The 21890-nt window shown below is 42.6% G+C and overlaps 1 protein-coding gene across 2 annotated transcripts in view; it reads left to right on the top strand.

Annotated features, from left to right (window-relative positions):
- The window catches only part of ARNT2 (aryl hydrocarbon receptor nuclear translocator 2), a 135900-nt gene that overhangs the window by 10359 nt on the left and 103651 nt on the right, over positions 1–21890 (top strand). For both annotated transcript variants that reach the window (XM_063142556.1, XM_063142554.1), the window contains exons 2-3: positions 13435–13546; positions 21843–21890. In XM_063142556.1, the coding sequence (XP_062998626.1) occupies positions 13435–13546; positions 21843–21890 (160 nt within the window). The remainder of the gene's footprint in view (positions 1–13434; positions 13547–21842) is intronic.

The following is a 21890-nucleotide window of genomic DNA, read 5'->3' as shown; positions in this document are numbered from 1 at the left end:
CAGTGGTGTCTGCAGAGCCATTCAGTAAGGTCAGCAGAATTCATCCGAATCAATGAGTTCACAGAAGTTCAGTGATATGTCTTCTGGCTATGGTTCTATTTAAATCTCAATCAATTCCCTCCCTCCATCCCTTAGTAATGTCTTGGTTTACTTTCTCTTGGGCTATATCTTCCAGCCCTCTCTCCATGCTCATGTCCATGACCTCCTGCCAATGTCATCGATGATTAAGTATGTGTCCATCTATAAAAATATTTAATTTTCTTCATCCCATCCCATCATCTACTTCAGCAGATGTTCATCCCCATGCAAACCCTGATCCGCTAACAAAAGCTTTTTGCTTGATTGGAAACTTAAAGAGTTTTTCCTGGACAATGGACTCTCACTTTACTGCCGGACCTTGTCAACCAGAACCTGTCTTCTGTGGAGGTCTACTCCATCAAGTACATGCACATAGGCTCCATGAAGATGTTCAGCAAAGCATGCGTAAGTCAGGAGTGGGGCCTTCTTCCCTTGCTCACTGCTGCCATGTGTTCAACATTCATTATCCAAACATCTGCGTTGGGCAGATGAAAGGTATTGTATTGATGAAAGGTTGAATTCCCACCCGCAGTGAGTCCCAATTGCAAGGCATGAGTGAGTATTAGCAGCCATCTTCTGCAGTCGCATAGCAGGGGTGGGCAGAAAGTAGATCTCCAGATGTTTTGGACTTCACCTTCTAGCATTCCTGAACACTGGCCATACTGGCAGGGCCTTCTGGGTGTTGAAGTCCAGAACATCTGGAGATCTACTTTCTCATCATTATTTGCCTATCGAGTCCATTCATTGGCAGCTCCAGGTTTTTGAGAACCCTTGGCCAAGGTACTCTCCATGGGTCCCTCTACCTTCTCACCACCATTGTCAGCAGCTGCTCTTGCTCCTCATCCTCTTTCTCACCATTGCTAACATTTGCTTGCTTGACAGGTAGAGAGCCAAGCTTTCTGGCTTAACCACCATGGTTAAAGCCATGGTTTAAGGTGTCTTCTGAACAGGCCCAATATAGGCTCCTGCAGATGTCATCCCACCTACTGCTACCTGATCCTTGTAACTGAAGTGTTTGGGCTTGAGCCTGGAACTTCTTGCATACAAAGCATGTGCTTTACTATTCCACTGATGACTAGGGGTAGACAAATCTGTCAATTTCCACAGATAAGGAGAGAGAAATCTGTCAATTTCCACTGATGACTAGAGAGAGTTGAATCTGTCAATTTCAGTTTCTCATTTTCCCAGTCTTTACTTCAGTTGGTCTCAAACCTTGAGACTTTCTCCAGTTTTAAGCTTGGTTCCCCCTGAACTTTGAGAATGCTTTTTTAAAAAAAACAAAAAAAAACTTTGCATGAAATCATATAAGCATTTTTGGGCACTTTTCTCCCAAGACATTTTGACTAATATATTGCTATCTTTTCAGCTCCAGGTCCAGACTTTTCTCTTTTCCCAGCCATTTAGCAGCATATGATGAGTTTTAATTCTATTCCAGATTTCTTTTTATGGTTTGGCTGATTGCTCAGAGTTGTTTTTAGATGTATGCTGTCTGTGTGTGTACTGCATGTTGTGTCATTTTAAATTTTGCATATTTTTTAATGTTTTAGTTGTTGTAAACCACCCAGAGAGCTTCGGCTATGGGCAGTATAGAAATGTAATAAATAATAATAATAGACACATTTCTTGCTTTTATTTATTTATTTATTGCATTTGTATACCGCCCCATAGCCGAAGTTCTCTGGGCGGTTCACATAAGATAAACACTTAAAAACAATATACAAAGATTAAAAACCACAAAACCAGCAAAATACACATACATTTAAAACTACAATAACAACTTTAAAAATGATGAGCCAAAAAAACAGACCCAGGGTCATTACATATTGCTAAATGCCTGGAAGAAGAGAAAAATCTTGACCTGGAGCCGAAAAGATGACAATGTTGGTGCCTGGCGGGCCTTGTCAGGGAGATTGTTCCACATTCTGGAGGCCACCACAGAGAAGGCCCTCTCTCTTGTTCCCACCCTCTGAACTTCTCTCGGGGTAGGCACCCGGAAGAGGATCTTAGATGTTGAACGTAGTGTTTGGGTAGGTTCATGTTGGAAAAGGCGTTACGTCAGGTATTGTGGTCCCAAGCCGTGTAAGGCTTTATAGGTTAAAACCAGCACTTTGAATTGGTCTCGGAAACATACAGGCAGCCAATGCAAGCGGGCCAGAGCAGGTCTTATATGCTTGAACCTTCTGGTCCCAGTTATCAATCTGGCCGTTGCATTTTGTACAAGGTGCAGCTTCCAAACTGTCTTCAAAGGCAGCCCCACGTAGAGTACATTGCATTATTATTATTATTATTATTATTATTATTATTATTTATATAGCACCATCAATGTACATGGTGCTGTACATAGTAAAACAAGAAAACAGCAACACCCTGCCACATAGGCTTACATTCTAATAGAATTGTAATAAAACAATAAGAAATGGAAGGGAATGCACCAAAGAGGCACAGAGGACAATAAAACTTGTAGTGTAAAAGTAAGATCAAAGTCAAGTGCTAAAAGCTTTAGAAAAAAGAAAAGTAGATTTCCCTTGTTAATTTTGTGTGCACGATTTCCCCTAATATACACATATTTGTATGCATATTTTGACTGGAGAACGCCATTGCCAAATTCAAAGAAGTGTGATTTTGGGATAGTCGAGTTTCAGTTTGCCTGGTGGTTCAAATTGTGCAATTGGGTAGGTTTGCCTTAAAATGCAAACAGAATTAATTTCTCCCCCCGACCCATCTCTGAATGCCAGTTTAGCCCACCGGAAAATGGTTCTGGAGATCTTAAAATGAGCAGTAAAAACCTGCGCCTACCTCCTGCAGACTAACATGCTCCCCTTTCTGTCCTCTGAGTCACATTTTGTCGTGTTTATTGTGAAAAGCACGTTTTATGGGGCCTGGGTGCAATAAAGGCAGCAGACACGAGCTTCCTGCTCAATCAGCAATCTCATTTAGGCGTCCAGAACCATTACTGGCGATGCTAATGTGAGAACCTTCCTTGATTCCCAGAGAGGGTGGGTTGACCTTTCAAAGTGCTGCTGACTAGAAATACCTCGTTCCAACTCTCAAAAACACTTTCCTTTCCTATGTCGCAGACATAGTTCATGTAATAGTAAACACAGAAGGCGGCATGTAGGTCGCCCCTTGACATGAAGGCAAAGTTTGCTTCCTCATGATCACAACCACGCCAGCCTGTAGCTACAAAAATATACTCTTGGGTCCCCTCACCCCAAATCAATGACAGAAGGGTGGCCTCCCCCCAACCTGGGACTCTCCAGATGTTTTGGACTACAGTCCTCATGAGCCCCAGCCGGCGTGGTTAATGGTTGGGGATGTTGGGTGTTGTGGTCCAAAACAGCTGGAGGGCTTGGGTTGGGCAGGTTGTTGCTTTTGGGGGTGTAAAAGGGGGGTGGGACTCACCAGAAGACAGCCAGAACTTCCATGTTGTTGTTTATTCGTTCAGTCGTTTCCGACTCTTCGTGACTTCATGGACCAGCCCACGCCAGAGCTTTCTGTTGGCTGTCGCCACCCCTAGCTCCCCCAAGGTCAAGTCTATGTTCAAAGTTGTTTCATTGTATTAAATTAAATCCAGTTTTTCTACAGTTTGAAAGTGAGGGCCAAGGGCCTGTTTCTCATCCCGGTGCATTGATGTTCATTGAGCCGGAAGGCAGGAGCAGACTTATTCCTTAGTGATTAATGGGGTAAAATACAGCCTGTACCGTTTTCTTCTAGAAATATAGGTAAACATACAGACGATGACGATCATGGTATGAAAGATCAACATTCAAGAAAGTGCATGAGGCCTCCAGAAGGAGGGCAGGCCTTGCAGGTCCTGTAGCCTCTGAAAGGTGCATATTGTGAACTTATTTGTGAAATTTAATGATTATTTATATAGCAGCCTCAAAGTGCAAGTTGCTTTACAGGAGGGCTGACCACCCTGCTTTCTGTCCTCATTTCCTTGTCAGGGGCCACATGTCAGTAGTGAGCGGGGTTGAAACCAGGGGTGGGGTGGGCCAAACCTAAAAGGGAGTGGGTCACCCTGTTTCTATTTCAACCACCCCCTTTTCTCTCCCTCCTGCGTCCTTCCCATGCAGTGGGTTCTCAGCAAGGGTAGGTAACATGTGGCTCTCCAGAAATTTTGGCCTGCAGTTCCCATCATCCTTCATCATTGGCTCTGCTGGCTGGGGATAATAGGATTTGTAGTCCAAAACTGTTAGAGGGGGCCACAAGCTGCCTGTTCTAATCCTTTTGCAAGCTAGCATTTGAGCAAGGAAGGACGTGGATGGAGGCAAGGGGAAGTTGCATATATTCAGGCTTAGTTTCCAAGGGGATTTGGGCAGTTATAGCGGTGGGCAGTAAGGTCAGGTCTGGAATAGAGAAGGAGTAAGGTCTGCTGGCAGTTCAGGAATACCACTGTAAACGGCAGAAAGTTTTAAAACAAATTGGGGGCGGGCTGCTGTACTCCCTGAATTCCATTGAATTTCCCCCTTTCTCTCCTTGGGGCTACAGCTCAGTGATACTGCACGCAACTCCTTTTTGTAAAAGCTTACTTGACAACAGTGAATGCTTTGGTATGTCATTATCCCAGATTCTTTTGCTGAGTAGTAGTGGTTCGAAGACTGTAATTGCCAAATCTGACAATCTGTATGATCGTTATACTTTGCTCTCGCTTTGCATCTAAAAAGGCTGACTTGCATTCTGCTGACAGAAATGGGGTGGGTGTGCGTGTTGGGGAAGAAACCTCTTTTGTGGGTTCATTGATAAGCATTTAGCTTGCCCGTAGCACTTTATTTACACTCAGATGCTTAAGGCATCCTCTCCATACGCCGTTTGGAAAAAAGAGGCCCTTTGTGAATGTAAATTGGGATCTCTTCCGGAAAATTGGAGCAGAGAAGAGATTGGGGGTGGTGGTGGTATGTGGAGCTCAGAGTGCACGCTCTGCATGTGGAAGGTCTCAGGTTCGACCCCTGGCATCTCCACTTAAAAAGATCAGGTGGGAGGTATAGTGGAAGTCCTATCCATGAGACCCCAGAGAGCTGCTGTTGGTTAGAGCAAACCAGGGCCAGACAAAGATACTTTGCCGCCTGAGGCAAAGGACAAAATGGTGGCTGCTCTCCATTCTGTGAACAGACTAGTAGTTACCAGGATAGTCTCTTCTACTGCACCTGATCCAACAGGTGAATTTAGGGGCTTCAAAACAGGCCATGTGCTATCTGCCTTCCCAGGAGTTGAGAACGGATGGGGTGCTCAGGAGGAGCAGACTGGAGGGCACTGCTGCCCCCCAGCATCTGCTGTCTGAGGCTCTTGCCGCACTCTGCCTAATGGTTGGGCTGGCTCTGGAGCAGACAGTAAGGGAGTATACATGGACCAGTGTCTGAGCTGATATAAGGCAGTTTCACATGATATTTGAGGCGGGATATAAATGCAATAATGAATAAATTAAAATGAAAAACTCTAATGTAATATTGCTAGGGGAATGAAGAGGGTTGACATTTTAATGAAAATTAGTCACGGCAAAAATGCCCTGCTTTGATGTTTCAGTAATCATAATCAGAGTTTTGCAAAACAATTTTTTTAAAAAAAATTCTCATGGATAAAATTGTGTTCTGTCAAAAGATGTGAAGTCCTTGAAACTAGATTTTTGAAACTATTTGGGGAAACTGGTGATCTTCCACAAGAAAGTTAGTAAAAACCTTCTGTTTGCTCTTACTTATTTCAAAAGCTGGTTTGAATAACCAAGATGCCTTTCCATTAGGGCTCGGCAGCTGGCAGCCCAGCTGCTACGTCCAGCCCATCGCTATTTCCCCCTTAATAACACACAAGCCAAGACATTGACAAAGGGCTCCTTATGGTGTATTTCAGCTGCTTACTCCAAAAGCACACTTTGCAAAGGCTGAAATGCACAATAAGGAAAACTCCGGCACAATTTATATAGTCAACTGGGGATGACGTTTCTATAACACAGCCTTCCCAAACGTGGTGCCCTCCAGGTGTGTTGGGACTACAGTGCCCATAATCCCCAGCCTGCACAGCCATTGGCCATGCTGACTGGGAATTATGGGTGTTGTAGTCCCAACACACCTGGGGGGCACCAGGTTTAGAAATGTTGCAATAACGAATTGGAGGACCAACATGATCCCTTCTCTTTCAGCCTACAGTATGAACCGATTCCTCCGTGTGTTCTTGCACCCATTTTGGGGGGAGGTATTGCTGGATCAGGACGATGGTTTGCAAAGCGATTCTCCCAATATTAGGAGCATTCTCAAACTTTTAACTGCTTAAAATTCAAAAATAGGGCTGCAATATTGAGTTAGTTTATCATTCAGCAGATCTTTTTATAAAAGTTACATTTTTGTAATAGAAGTACATATAAAAAAAACTTAAGGGAGTGTACCCCATTTTGGAAGAGGCATCTCCTGTCGTCTCTCATAGCGGTAACACCTTTCTTAAGATGGCGTCTTCCGTAACCTACACCCACATTCACAATTAAGAACGTATGTGTGTGTTTTCTTCAAAAGTAGTCCCTTTTCTCATATGCCACGCTATACAGATTTAATTGACCAATTAAAACCCTTATGATTGATCTGACGACTTCTTTAATTGGGTGACTGTCCTGTTATTATTTCCTTTATGACAAATTCCTAGGTGAATAATAAAGACTAAAGTGGTATCGGAGCGTCTCCTGTGACATAATGAACAATAAATGTCTTTCATTAGTTGGCCATGTTGTATATTACTTGGCTACGTTGTATAACGCTTTCCCTCAAGCTTTCTTGAATGTTTTTCTTTCTTTCTTTCTTTGAGCAACAAGCAGAATAAAGGTTTTAAAGTGTTATAAAAGAGCTTGCTTTAACCTTCTGAAAAGTGCTGTTCTCTTTTATTTTCCCTTTCTACCGATGGACATAAAAAGTAAACTTGAAGGCCGAGAATGAGCAAAGGTGGATGGGAACTCATAATTGCACAAGAAACATTACTAGCGTATTAAAGTTGTGCAAGGTCATAATAATGTTGGCCAAACCTTTCTTCTTCTTTTGCGTAATACCCACCCCAAACTAAAATTGGGGGTCAAGGGAGGTGTTCATTCATTCCACCATCATGGGAGAAGGATGCTACAGGCATTCTTTACCTCCCCACCCCTGAAACCGATAGTCAGTGTCTGTCCATAGCTACGATCCCCCCTGGAAGTGTTTTTAAGTTGGGGTGAGCCAGTATGAAATTCAAAACTAAATTTAAAAAGGATCCCAATTGTACTGAAATTCAACAGTTTATGAATATTATAGAATGGCCGAAGAACTAGAAGTTCAGTGCTTGGACTCTTCATTCTCAACCCCAAATCTGTCTGCCCCCCTTTCTTTCCACAATAACGCTAAGTTAGGCTTGACTCCTGGTGTAGCTCATTAATTTATTTAACTTGGGGCTTGTTTTGTGAACTAAAACACCACGGTCAGCAAATTGTAAAAAAGAAAAAAAAGAGTTTGGGCAAGGAATCTTACATCACTGTATGTTTTCTGTCGAAGGTGCAACTTCAGATGTTTGATTCAGCTTGTTTATGTGGATGCAAAGGGCCTTGGAAGCAGATAAAAAGCTGATTCATTTATTCTGGTGTTGGGCAAAATGCGTCTTCCTTGCTGATGTATGGCAAGAGCTCTTCCTAAAATATTCATGGGTGTCTCAATATTCTTACTTTTTTTAAAATATTACAATATAACAAAAATGTGCTTTCACTAAATGTGCTGGAAACTTGCACCCCAAATTGTTAACTTGATATTTGTTAGGACAAACTAGTTCTAGGATTGCTGGGGAAGAGATGAAGGCTGCTAAATTGGGAGTGCAGAAGGTCTATGAGCCCAAGGGCTGAATTTTATTTTGGAGAAGCTCTTAGGGAAACTCCAGAGGGCCAGATCCACACACACACACACACCTGCACGGGTGTGTGTAGCTTTTTACCCCACCCCACCCCCAAGGCCCTAGGTTCTGCATCCCTGCTGTGCCCCCTGGCTACAAAAGCCCTGGTAGTCTGACCCACAGCAGCGTGTGAAACAGGCACTGGAGCTGAGCCCAATGTCCTGGTGCCTTAGTGCACATGTGTGGGATGGGCACTGCCTGGGCATGCACAGCAAGTGAACATGCTGCTAACATTTCATTTGGAGCATTCTGGCAACGAGCCTAACATTGCTTGTGGCAACGGGTGCAGAGATCTTACATACAGACAACACCAGACGGGCCAGGGTCTCTCTTTCTCTCCTCCCCCCCCCCCCCCCCCCCGTCCCCAGCAAACCACAATTCTCATAAAAGAACACAAACTTGCTCAAACTGTTAGGGAAGTGGAGGAGTTGTTTCCTTACCAGAAGAACCATTATTCTTTTCGGAGTTTGGGCAGGGCTAATGGTTACCTGTTCGAAACTGGCCATAGAAAGGAGACCTGTGGAACAGGACTCCGTGTGCTGCCGTCTGCGTTTGCCCCCGGCCACTGATACACCACTGAAAAAGAGCACGCCAGTTTGCATAATATTTACATATGCAAATAGGTGCAAATATGGTGCACATTTAGAAGTAATTTATTATTACATTTATGTCCTGCCTTTTTTCCTCTTGCGCGAAACCCAAGGCAGAATATTTGCACGTGCAAATGTATACACAGAGGTGCACATTTAGAACTAATTCATTATTACATTTATGTCCTGCCTTTTTTCGTCATGCAAGAAACCTAAGGCAAGGGCTTCTGTGATCCTTCTCTCCATTTTACCTTCACAACAACCCTGTGAGGTAGTGAAATTGAGAGTCAGTGTCTGGCCCAAAGTCACTCAGTGAGCTTCATGGTCAAGTGAAGACTGCAATCGAATCCCATTCCAACACTAACCATTACACCACACTGCCTCTCAGTCATGTTCAGATGACATGCTAAGCCACAGTGGTTAAGCACTTTGACCTAAACATTCTGGCTTAGCGTGTCGTGTGGACCATTCCTAACCATGGTGGCTACATAACCACAGTTTAAACACCCTCACTAACCATTTCCTGCAGAAGGGTTAACAGCCTAACCATGGCTTAGTGTGTTGTCTGAACAGGCCCAGTAAGGACTACAATGTAAATAGAAATACAGTCCATCTCACCACAGTAGGGAGGATTGGGGCCTATGTGGTGTTTAGTCCAGGTGCTAACTGTGGATGGACGAAACCTCCCCAACTTCTTAGGATCCCTTTATCTTTAAATCTAACTTGGACTGTGCAGCCCATCAAATAGAGGACTGCTCTCTGCCAGCTCTCCAAAATAGAGGACAGTTCTCTGTAAAAAAAGGACACCCGCCCACCCTACAGTGGATCTGTTGATCCCTGATTTTTTGGACATTAGCCTGTCTTCCCCTCCCCTGATTTTTTTTTACCATCACCACCACCAGAACTCAAGTGGTTAACGTTGAAAATGGTAGCAATTCCTCCTGCAAATAAATTGATCAGTATGCAAGGCGCTTGTCACCAACTGAATCATGGTCCACAGTTAAGGTAAACAGATCTGTGATGACACTTTCTGAGCAGCATAACAATGAAGCTGTATTTTCCCCCAGACGTTTTTAACAATTCCTCTTGAAGGAGGGCTGGGTCCCAAGGAGAAAAAAACAGGGATCTTTGTAGGACTCTCTTCTGCAAAGGTGGGAGACGTTTGTGTCTGATCTATTGCATATCATTGCCAAGTCTGCTTCAAAGGGGTTTTTGTGTGTGTGTGCGTGCGTGCGTGTGTGTGTAGAGACAGCAAGTGGGAATTTTGTATAACCTGTCTGTTGATTTGAAGTTTTTTGTTATGAGGTATATGCTCAAATCTACCTGTACCTTAAAGAATTCCATCTATTTTTCTGTTGCGGGGTTCGTTTTTTTACATTGATAATTACCATGTAAAAGGAAGTGAGCTAATTTTAGAACTGTCTTTTCCAGTAAATGCTCTTGTGAGGCTTTCATTTTATTGAATTTATTGTCTTTGCTGCCAATTTTTAAGATAACACGGTATTCTCCCTCCCCTATCCCTTTAAATCATATTGTATTTGTGTGTAAGTTTCTTTCACTAACCTGGCATTGCTGAGGGCAAGAGAAGACCCATATCTTAGATTACTGAGAACCCAATTGTTTTAAAGTACGTTTCCCCCCCTAAAACCTTTGCGGATGCATGTTCAGAAGCATTTGAATTGCTTCATGGCATTCATGAAAAATGGAGGCTTGTGTGGAAGGGGTTGGTGACTCAGAAAATGCAGAAACATTCTCTGATTGTGTGTTTAAAAAAATTGCCTTGGACTTATTCATATGTTGCAATCTTATGTACATATTGGCATTCCATTGAACTCACTTCCAAGCAGGAATGCATAAGATTGGGTTGATATTCAGGTATCCAGGGCTTTACTTAGTTTTGTAAATGGCTACCCCTAAGAATGTAAGAAGAGTTGTGCTGGATCAGACCAAATGTCTATCTAATCCAGCCACCTGATTCCCACAGTGCCTCTGGGAAGTCCCCATTGTTGTCCCCCAACAACTGGCATTCTGTAGCATGCAGCCATCATGGCTAGTTGCTGCCTGGTCACCCCTGGCGTATAAGAATTTCTTCCAGGTGACCACACCAGAACATAAATAGGCAAAGAGTTAGTTCTTGCTCTTTAAGGCCATTAATGTGCCACAAATGACTTGTATAGCTGTGTGGGCAACATGGATTTGTGGGCTCATAACTGTTTTGGAGTTATGTGCAAGGCTTTATTTTGCATGTGGGCTCCTGCTGTTCAGCTCTGGACTCTTTCAGGACTGTGGGTTAAGTCGTAGAATGTTTGTGGTATTGAGACAGTCACTCTGAGCGTATCCTTATCAAGTGATTTACTTTGCGTTAACTTTGGAAACGATTTTTATTGGAATAATTGTAAGTGTTTTGAAACCTGGCAATGAGAACTTGATAATATACACAGTCCCTTACAGTTTGGATTTTGAGAACAATATAAAGGCATTGGAAAAAATTCATGGATTAATTTCAGCCTGCCGAAACAGCTGTGCACCTAAATATATATATTCTTCCTAGAGATAGCCATCAGAAAAAATGGTTACTTACAATTTTGTTTTTAGAGTTAACTGGTATCCATTCCAGTTGCCCAATTCAACTTGAATTGTTTTTGTTCATCATGTTTCTAATTAGTTTCACGAAATAATGCATTTCTAAAAGTGGACAATTTTCTGCATAATATTGTGTTAGAAAACCCACATCACTGTTGTGCTCGTGGAAGACCTTACAAAGAGATGACCTATTAGAGGCTTTAGTTGCATCTAGACTGTGTCTCTGGGCATAAATAGAAGTCTTTCTCTCCTGGAATTCCTCTTAAAATGCATTGATTCCATCTTTCTGCTCTATTACATTTTTGGCTGACGACAAGTTCCCATAATAAAACCTAATGTACCAGGCAGATTTCCTCAAAGTAGTGATCAGTAGCAATGATGCTAAATAAAATACCCATCATTGCATTGTGATTGGGTGCATCATAGGTTGTCCTTAATAGGTTTTCTTTAAGTAAATCTCCAAGCACCGTAAAAGGAGACATCTGTATGCCGATGATACACAATTATATCTTTCATCTCCGGATCTTTCTCCTGATGTTCACGATCGTATCTCAGCATGTCTTTCAGATATCTCAGCTTGGTTGCTTCATCGTTGTTTGAAACTTAATATGGCAAAGACTGAATTGCTTGTTTTTCCTCCTAAACCTTCTCCTCATCTCTCATTCTCTCTTACTGTCAATGATGTTACGCTTACTCCGGTAAAGGAAGCTCGTAGCCTTGGCTTTATATTTGATTCCTCGCTCTCCTTTATTCCTCATATTGAGACAGTAGCTAAATCCTGTCGTTTTTTCCTGTATAATATTGCCAAGATTCGATCATTTTTGTCTGTCTCTTCTGCCAAGACTCTTGTTCATGCATTGGTTATTTCTCGGTTGGACTACTGCAACCTTCTTCTCACTGGCCTTCCTTCTTCTCACATCAGTTCGTTGGTTTCTGTTCACCACTCTGCTGCTAAGATCATCTTCTTGGCTCGCCGCTCTGACCATGTAACTCCACTTCTGAAATCTCTTCATTGGCTTCCAATTCACTTCAGAATCCAATATAAACTTCTCCTGTTAACCTTCAAAGCTTTTCACTGACTAGCTCCTTCCTATCTCTCCTCTCTCATCTCACACTATCGCCCCACTCGTGCTCTTCGCTCCTCTGATGCCATTTTTTTTTGCCTGCCCAAGGGTCTCTACTTCCCTTGCTCGGCTTCGTCCATTTTCTTCTGCTGCCCCTTATGCCTGGAACGCTCTTCCAGAACATTTGAGAACTACAAGTTCAACCGCAGCTTTTAAAGCTCAGCTAAAAACTTTTCTTTTTCCTTAAGCTTTTAAAACTTGATTTTGTTCTGACTTTATACTGTTAGTTTTGCCCTACCCAGTGCCTGTTTACCCTACCCTGTGCCTGTTTGCTTTCTCTTCCCCTCCTTATTGTTTTATTATGGTTTTATTAGAATGTAAGCCTATGCGGCAGGGTCTCGCTATTTACTGTTTTACTCTGTACAGCACCATGTACATTGATGGTGCTATATAAATAATAATAATAATAATAACTTTGTGCTGTGTGAAGAAGGACTTCCTTTTATTTGTCCTGGATCTCCCACCAATCAGTTTCATGGGATGACCCCGGGTTCTAGTATTTTGAGAGAGGAAGAAAAATGTCTCCCTGTCCACATTCTCCATACCATGCATAATTTTGTACACCTCTATCATGGCTCCCCTTAGCCTCCTCTTCTCCAAGCTAAACAATCCCAGTTGGTGTAGCCTTCCCTCATAGGGGAGTTGCTCCAGCCCCTTAATCATTTTAGTTGCCCTTTCCTGCACTTTTTCCAGCTCTATAATATCCTTTTTAGGTGTGGTGACCAGAACTGTACGGAGTACTCTAAGTGTGGTCGCACCATCGATTTGTATAAGGGCAGTACGATACTGGCCGTTTTATTCTCAATTCCTTTTCTTATATAAAGCCTAACATGGAGTTTGCCTTCTTTACAGCGGCCGCGCACTGGGTGGATATTTTCATTGAGCTATAAATAGATAAAAAAGAATATAGATTCTTCTTTTATTTATTTACTTCCTTTTCCCCTTGTTGGTTTGGTTTATTTTGTTTTGGAAAACTAATAAAAACTTTAATTAAAGAAAGAAAGGAAAAAGGAAATGAACCACTGGACCAACATTTCTCCCTTAAAATTGGTCATTCATCACGGAGAACTGACAGGTTTTCCCCCTTGTCCTCTGCTGGCTGGGGATTTTGACACACCTATCCCATAAACCCATTATATTAAGCTGGGTCTTTGTTTTGGTCTCTGTTACAGAGATGGCGTCGGACATACCTGGGTCTGTGACCTTGCCGGTGGCGCCGATGGCAACGGGACAGGTGAGGATGGCGGGGCCCATGACCGCGAGAGGAGGAAAGAGACGCTCGGGGTAAGCGGATTTCCGTTGTTCAAAGTAATGTTCGGAGTTTCTTTTCTACACGTCGAGTTACAGGTGCCCTCCAGACAGTGGAAGTTGGTGGCTCCGATGTCAGTGGGGCGGTGAATCCATTTTGGGTTTCAGTCAGAACTATCGGGAAGCTATCCGAGGCAGTGGAACAAAGGGGGAAGACCGTAGCTCAAACAATCAGTATCCGCATGCATGGCCAGGTGCTGGGCTTCCAACCCTCACCCAGCTGGGGGCCACAACGGGACGCCCCAATGCCCCCAATATAGATTCTCTCTTTTTTTTTAATATAATTTTTTATTTTCTAAACTTTCAAACAATACAGTATAAAACACTACCCCATAATACACAATAATACATACTAAACAATTTAATAAACATATATTTTAACTTAATTCCATTTAATATAATCATTGATTAACATTAACGTGCTCCCGCAACCCTGGGATCTTATTCTAATTTCCAAAATCTCATTACTTCTTCTGGAGGTGTTTTCCCTCTCCCCTTTAATAATACAAAATCTAAAAACTGTTTCCATATTTCTTTAAAATCATTCGTTTTTATCATTCCTTTTCTGACTCTCATGTTACATGTTAATTTATCGTTAATAGCAATATCCCATATTTGTTTGTACCAATCTTCTATGCGATAAACCCCTTGATCTTTCCAGTTCCTGGATATCATTAATCTTGCAGCTGTTAACAAATTCGTTATCAATTCTTTTGTCTCTTTATTACAATTCAGTTCTCCATACACTGATAACAATGCAACAGTAGGGCAATATAGATTCTCTCTGAGGCACTGTGAGAACTTTAAAATGGTGTCTCCCAGGGCTGCCATTTAAATTTCCCATAATGCCCTGGCGTGGTACAGGACCTGGGCCCTCTGGTGGTCTCTAAATGGCCACGCCCCTTCCCCCCTCTGATCACCAATCATTTGGCGTTTTTAGGCTTTTATGCAGATTTACCCTCATTCTGAAAAGTTGCAATGCCTCTCCAGTAAGCCTTATTTACTTGTAGGAAGAGCTTTGAGCTAAAATATGCTGGTAATTTTAGGCCCTGCCTCCAGCCATGTCCACCACTGGAATGCGGCCACCGAGATCTTCTCCGAAAAGGAATTTGGCCCTTCAGCTGAAAGGTTCAACACCCCTGGCCTGGAGCGAATCTACCTCAGGAATGTCGTTGAAAATCAAAATGGCGGTTCAGTGCCATAGGGGGACCTTCTCACACAGTAGGAGACCCAAGAAAGGGTGCTTTCCGAAGGGCCTTCTTAATCCTAGAACTTGTAGTTCGCAAGTTGTTATAAGAACAGTCTTGCTGGACCAGACCAAGGCTCCATCTAGTCTTCATTCTGTTCACACAGTGACCAACCAGCTGTTGTCCAGGAACCCACAAGCAGGACACAAGTGCAACATCAACCTCCTGCCAATGTTCCCCAGCAACTGGTATACATAGGCATACTACCTCTGAGACTGGGAGTAGCATATAGCCATGAGGACTAGCAACCACTGATAGCCAGAAAAGGAGGCTAAGGAGAGACGTCATAGAGGTGTACAAAATTATGCAGGGTGTGGAGAATGTGGATACAGAGACACTTTTCTCTCTCTCTCAGAATACCAGAACCCAATGGGGTTGTCTCATGAAGCTGATTGGTGGGAGATTCAGGACAAAGAAAAGGAAGTTCTCGTTCACACAGCACATAGTTAAACTATGGAATTCACAACCACAAGATGTAGTGATGGCCACCAATTTGGATGGCTTTAAAAGCAGGACACAAGTGCAACAGCACCCTCCTGCCCACCTTCCCAAGCAACTAGTGTACATAGGCTTACTGCCTCTGCTATTGGAGGTAGCACATAAGCCATCAGGACTAGTAGCTATTCATGGCCTTCTCCACCGGAAATTTGTCTAACCCCCTTTTAAAGCCGTCCAGATTTGTGGCCATCACTATGTCTTGTGGTAGCAAATTCCATAGCTTAAGTAGGCGCTGTGTGAAGAAGTCCTTCCTTTTATCTGTCCTAAATCTCCCACCAATCAGCTTCATGGGATGTCCCCATTGGGTTCTAGTATTATGAGAGAGGGAGAAAAGTGTCCCACTATCTACAGTCTTCCTACCACGCATCATTTTGTACGCCTCTATCATGTCTCCCCTTAGCCTCTTTTTTTCCAAGCTAAACCTTCCCAGCTGTTGTAGCCTTCCCTCATAGGGAAGATGGTCCAGTCCCCCTGATCGTTTTAGTTACCCAGTATAATGCAGCTCACTTGTGACTTCCACCCACTGGGCTGGGTTCCTCCTTGCCCCTCAGACCCTACTTCTCTGTGAGGAAGAGCCAAAGGGTTATCTGTTCAGACAAGGGCTGGGGATATGTCCAGAAAGGTCCGCCTGACCCTTACCGTGTCCTCCTTTCGGCCTCAGGCAAAGTCCTTTTTAGCCTTCCTGGCCATTTAGTCCTTTATATTTCTTCAGCGATACTCTGTGTTTGAAATAATGTCAGCGTTGATCTTTTTTTTTCTTTTTCTGTTCGTTCTTCTAATTTGTTTTCTCCTCAGCAGCTTTTCATTGTTTGCTGCTTTAGATTGATTGTTTTATGACGCTGTTTCTGTTTTTATGTGGATTTTGGATTTCCTCTGTGCTTGTTAGTTGTATGTCACCCTGAGAGCTATTAGCTGTCGGGCAACTAATACATCTAATAAATACGATCCAGTGTCCCTGATACCTGCAGTGGCCGGAGCGAAGCTGGCAGTTTCCAAGTAGGCCTTAGAAGGCTTCTTTCTAGAAGACCAACTTTTGGCTGCATAGCATCCATTTTGAGGAAGGTTGGGTCACCCGACTATTTCTTGGAGCTGGTCATTAGCAGAACTGTATCACGTTAAAAAAACGGTGCCTGCGTTTTCTTGTTTTCCTTTTCCCTCCCCACCCCTGTTTTCCTTTTGTGTTGTGCCTATTTTAGTTTGAAAGCCTGTTTTTATTGATCTGTATGCAGTTTTTATTGATCTTTATGTGGAGCTGTGACAATGGCTTGCCCCTCATTGTCTATTTCTCCAGAGCTACAGCCATTGACCAGGATACTGACATGGCCCCATGTGTTTATGTTTTGTTTCCCAAACTTATATACCCTTTCCCAACAACATTTCTGAAGCAGTGAACATAATGACAACATCAATCCCAAAATGCAACACTAAAATAATCACTGATTGATTTGCTGTCTTGTCCCTTATATTCTGAACCAAGGTTTAAATTTCTGGGTTCTGTCTTGGCTTACCTGCATGGTTACACTGTCCCAGAGAAGATTTTTTAAATATATCTTTAGATTTTACTTTAACTTATGAGGTCTCTCTTTTTGTTATGGCAGCATCAAAAATTCAGACAAAATGTATTTCTGACAATACAGTTGATTGTTCTGGGAATGCACTGACTTAATAACCTTCCCAGCGCTTTTAATTTTAAAACTATAATTATTCCTTTCTTTCTTTTTAATAATGGGTGTATTTTATTTTAAATGCATTTTGCACAATGAATTGTGCATCTATTTTAGCTTGAGCATTTTATAGCTTGTTTTATGGTGTATTTGTCTTTGCTGTTATATATGCGAATGGCCCAAGCAAGAAATAAGAAAGATTTAAGGTGCAATCCTATGCGTGTTTATTAGATGGGGAAAAGAGCCTTCTGAAGATCAGTGCCGGTGGATAAACTTCCCTAAAGCACAGTTTGTCTACCATTGCTGGCATTGGAGAAGGCATGTTCCAGGATGGGACTCAGTTTCCCCCAGGGCAAAAAATGAGGATTAATATACTAGGTCAGCCCCCCACCCCCAACTCCCACACACATGTTCTGAGTGTGTGTCCTAGATCATTCCCCCCAAATCCTTGGTTAGAATAATGGTTGCTCAACAGACATGTAGCTAAGAAATGGGCTCTTGAAGGCCATGACATTGCTGAGATTCATTATGGCATGGTTCGGGATATCTATTTGTCCACTAATGTGCTGATATATTTTGAACCAAGTATTGTTCCCCTCCAGAAGTCACTGGCTTGGATCATAATCTGAACTGGTGCATTTCCCTAGAACTAGGGGCGCTGAGTTGGTGCAGTCCTGGGCCTTTGGAAAATGTATATTATTGTGGACATTAGGTGCCTGATGAAGACCTCATAGGGTTGAACCGGATATATCCCTGAGTTACATAGGCATAACTGTGACCAGACATTTACTTTATTTGTTACATTTATATACCGCCCCATAGCCGAAGTTCTATTGGCCCTATTCAGACGACACACTAAACCGTGATGGTTAAGCGTTTTGAGCTAAACATTATGGCTTAGCATGTCATGTGACCCATGACTTAATGTGCCATGTGAACTCTTCCTAACCCTGGTGGCTACAAAAGCATGGTTTAAACATGCTTACTAGCCACTTGCTGCAAAAGGGTTAGTGGCCTAACCATGGTTGAGTGTGTTGTCTGAACAGGCTCATTATAGTTGTTAAATAGACCAGCATAACTTGTTTTGAAACTCTGATTGTATATGACTGTAAATCAATTGGCACAATTATATTTGTGACCATTTTTGTTATATATTTGGCACTTGCCCGTGCTGTGTTGTAGGTCTCTTACACCAGGAGTGTTTATATTCATATTGCTGTTGGGAACCTTGTTTTTCTCGTTTTGTTTTGCTTCTGCATAGCTACATTCTCCCTTTCCACTTGCACGATGGAAAAAAGCAAATATTCTCAAGTTGATCTTAAAATGCATGAACCGGACATTTTCCTTCTACACTAAATTGTCCCGTTGTATGTCTTTAAGTGTGAGCTATTGTTGGCAAAACCACGTTTTTTTGGATGTAGAAATGGATTTTTTTCTAAATTTCTAGCCAGTGGGGTTACAGGTAATGACTCTTGATTGGTGTAGGGAGGAGATTGAAGGAACACGTGTCTAGAAAGACGACAACTAGGTGGAGGAACAGTGATGTTTTTCTGATTCAGATGCCATGAAAATGATGGCTGAAGACCTGGAAGAATCGGAGAAAAGTCCTTGGGATACACATCAGCACAGGACTTCGATGTGAATTGCATTCTCTTTACAACTAGCCCAGCTGGCCACTGGAGGTCACTGTTTCTCCACCACTATACAATTATTGTAAGACGCACCAAGTAGTGAAAGGGTTCTGAAAGGATGCAGGCTTTGATGAAGAGTGTGTTAATCCTCCTTCTCAATGGAATAAAATTGGTGCTGGAATTACAAAGCATGAGCACAATCCAGCCCCAGTTAAACACTTTTATTTAAGACACATTGATCAGGAACCAATCTAGCATTGTGCCTAAGAGTTTCCCTGTTAGAAATCTCGCCCTCCAAATATTTCTTCATCCTAGGCCATAGCTAGACAGGACTTTATCCCAGGGCGAACCCCCAGATCGTCCTTGTGCTTCCACTTGATGCACAGGGGATCTCGGGATCAGGGAGGGTTCATCTCTCCCTTGCCCCGGGATATAGCCCTCCCCTTTGGCCCTGTTTTTTCTGCAGTCCTGGGCTGAGCCCGAGACCGCGGAACGTGTGGCCAGATGCCGTGGGTTAATCCAGCTCCACGCAATTACTCGCGAGCAGCCGGGTGCTGTGCCCATCGGGGGCAGGGTGGGGGGAGCGGGGGAAATAATTTAAATTTTAAAAAGGACTAACCTTTAGTGCATGAGTGTTCGTGCGCTGCTGGTCCTTTAAAAAAAATGGCGGACACAACGCCTCTCCTACTGAGGTCGTTGTGTGTCACGTGTAGACAGAGAAGGGATCTCGCGTTAAACACAACGCGAGATCTTCCCTCCTCCATTGTAGGATAGCAGGTAGGTCTAGCTAAGGCCCTAGTTTCAAACTCTAATAATTTCCAAATACAGAAGAGTTTCCAAATACATTAAAGTGCACAGTTGAATGTACCCCGCTCCGCATTTCCTGAGGGTCATTTTAAGAGAATTCGACTGGAAAATCATGCAGGTCCATGTAGTGATGGCATTGAAAAACTTGCACGTTTCTTTGGTACTTTCCTTCTAAAGAGTTTTACAGAAAGTGTTATTTACCCCCACTAATTACTCTCCAAAGGCGCTTGTCTGATCTGTACGTATCCTTCCTCCTTGCGGACCAAGATAAACGGGTGAGAGAAAAGTCCATAAAATGTTGGGCGGCTGCCGTTAGAATTAGGTTTACTATGGTGTCCTGAGTTCTAATCTTTTATATTTTATTTAATTTTAGTCTGTCAGTTCTATTTGCCTAGAAGTGTTTTATTTGCATTTTGTGGCGGGTGTAAATTGCAGTCTGACAATTTTATCTGTTCTGTTGTGTTTTATGTGTGATGTTGCAATGGGTTGTGGCTAATGCAAATGAAATTTCTCTTCTCTTTCTTCGCCGGGGTGATAGTGGGTCTGGAATTCTGCTCTCTTCATGTGTCCCCCTGCAGTTATAAAGCACCAAACATTCTGGCAAAATAATCTTCCATTCTTCAGAATCCAAAAAAAGTGACAAAAACAAGGCACTTGGATATAAGATTTTAACAACAACAAAACTTTTGATTCTTAATATTTTGCTGCTTCTTTTCCACGAAAAGTCAACTTACCACACAGTGATTGGGGTGCACTGAGTAGACCAGGATTTGTTTGGCAAGACCCTGAAGAAAACGAAGCACAAATAGACTGGGCAGAATTCAGGGAGAGTTGGGCCAGAGCACTCAAAAGAAACAGTCCCTAAGACTGCCAAAATATCTGCTGTCACCAAGTTCTCAGCAGTTCCTTCCTGCTTTCTTTTCAGTAGGAGCTCTGGGAGGCTGATGCCAAAGAAACCAGAGAAAATTAAAGGTGCTCTCTGATTCTACTTTCTAAAAGACGGCAGGGTTGAGGAGGAAGCATACTTTACATCCAATCTGCATACATTTGCATATGGAGAAAGAATTGTTCTAAAGGGGGGGGGGAAGTGTACTCTTGGTGACTTTGCCTCCAGATGTTGTTGTTTTCCAATTCCTGGCATCTCTGACCGCCAGCCACGCTGGTGGAGACTGGGAAGATTTTGTTATTATTTTATGGCAAGAGTAATTCATTTTTAGGGATGCATGAGAAATTCATTTCTATTCGCTTTTGATCCGGATCTTCCCAGTTTGCAAGTTCTGAACCAAACACGGACTGGGATGCAATCCGTGCATTTCTAGGCTTACAGTGTAATTTGTGGGAAAAAAAACCCTTGCAAAATGGATTTGACTTTCTAAATGGACTTTAGAAAAAGTGCATGTGAAAATACGTACTTTTGAAAAATGCGCACAAATAGGGTTTAATCGATGAGGGATGGATGCACAGGTTTCAAAGATGCTCCTAACTAATGTGTACCTTTGGGAAAATATGCACAAAAATTTGTGTGGATTTTCATACGAAGAGGAGAAGAAAGAACGCTTTTGGTTTGATACGAACTTGAATCGGAGTGAGCCTCGAGATGGAATTTGGAGAATTTCAGCAATAATAATAATAATATTTCTTACCCACCTCTCCATTTTGATCAAGGTGGGAAACAACAGTAAATATAAAATATATAAAACTGAATTAAATCATAATATACATTGTTAAAACATCCTAAAAGCATTCTAAAAACATCCTAAAATTCCACTGGATAGGCCTGCCAGAAGAGATCAGTCTTGATAGCTTTCTTGAATGCTAGTAGACTGTCAAGTTGCCAAGTCTCCTCCGGCAGGCCATTCCACAGTCTGGGAGCAGCAGAAGAGAAGGTCCTCTGGTTCATACATCCCTGGGCAGTGCAACATGGTGTTTGTTGCTCCCAAGCAGTCTCATATTAGAGAAGCTCAGCAGCCTGGGTGAAGGTCCCTCCGGGTTGGAAGTACTGCTGCTGAATGCTAGGTCGGTGAATTGGAAAATGAATGCGGAGTGTTCTGCTAACTCTTACCAAAGAATGAAGGGCAGATAACTGTAGAAGGCTATTGCTCCTGACGAAGGAGAAAATTGCTCTCCGAAACGGCATTGAGCGTTTATATCAAATAATATACTTCTTCCTCTAGCATCTGGGAGATATTCCAGTATGGTTAAACCATGGTTGTGTAACCAACATGGTTAGGAAAAATACTGTTCACACAACACGCTAAGCCATCATGGCTTAGCAAGTTGTCTGAACAGGGCCAAAATCTTGTTTGGTTTGGTTTTTTTTAAGGAAACAAAGGAAGTAGAACTAACACGAAGAAAGAAAGGCATACTTCTCCTGTTGCTTCTTTCAATCAGATTGATTTATTCAGAAAACTTAACATTTTTTCAGAATGGACTTTGATGATGAAGATGGCGAAGGACCCAGCAAATTTTCAAG

Source organism: Elgaria multicarinata, chromosome 16 (genome assembly GCF_023053635.1).
Source record: "Elgaria multicarinata webbii isolate HBS135686 ecotype San Diego chromosome 16, rElgMul1.1.pri, whole genome shotgun sequence".
NCBI classification, from domain to species: Eukaryota; Metazoa; Chordata; class Lepidosauria; order Squamata; family Anguidae; genus Elgaria; species Elgaria multicarinata.
Note: the sequence above shows the minus strand (reverse complement) of the source record. Positions and strands in the feature narration are given on the sequence as shown.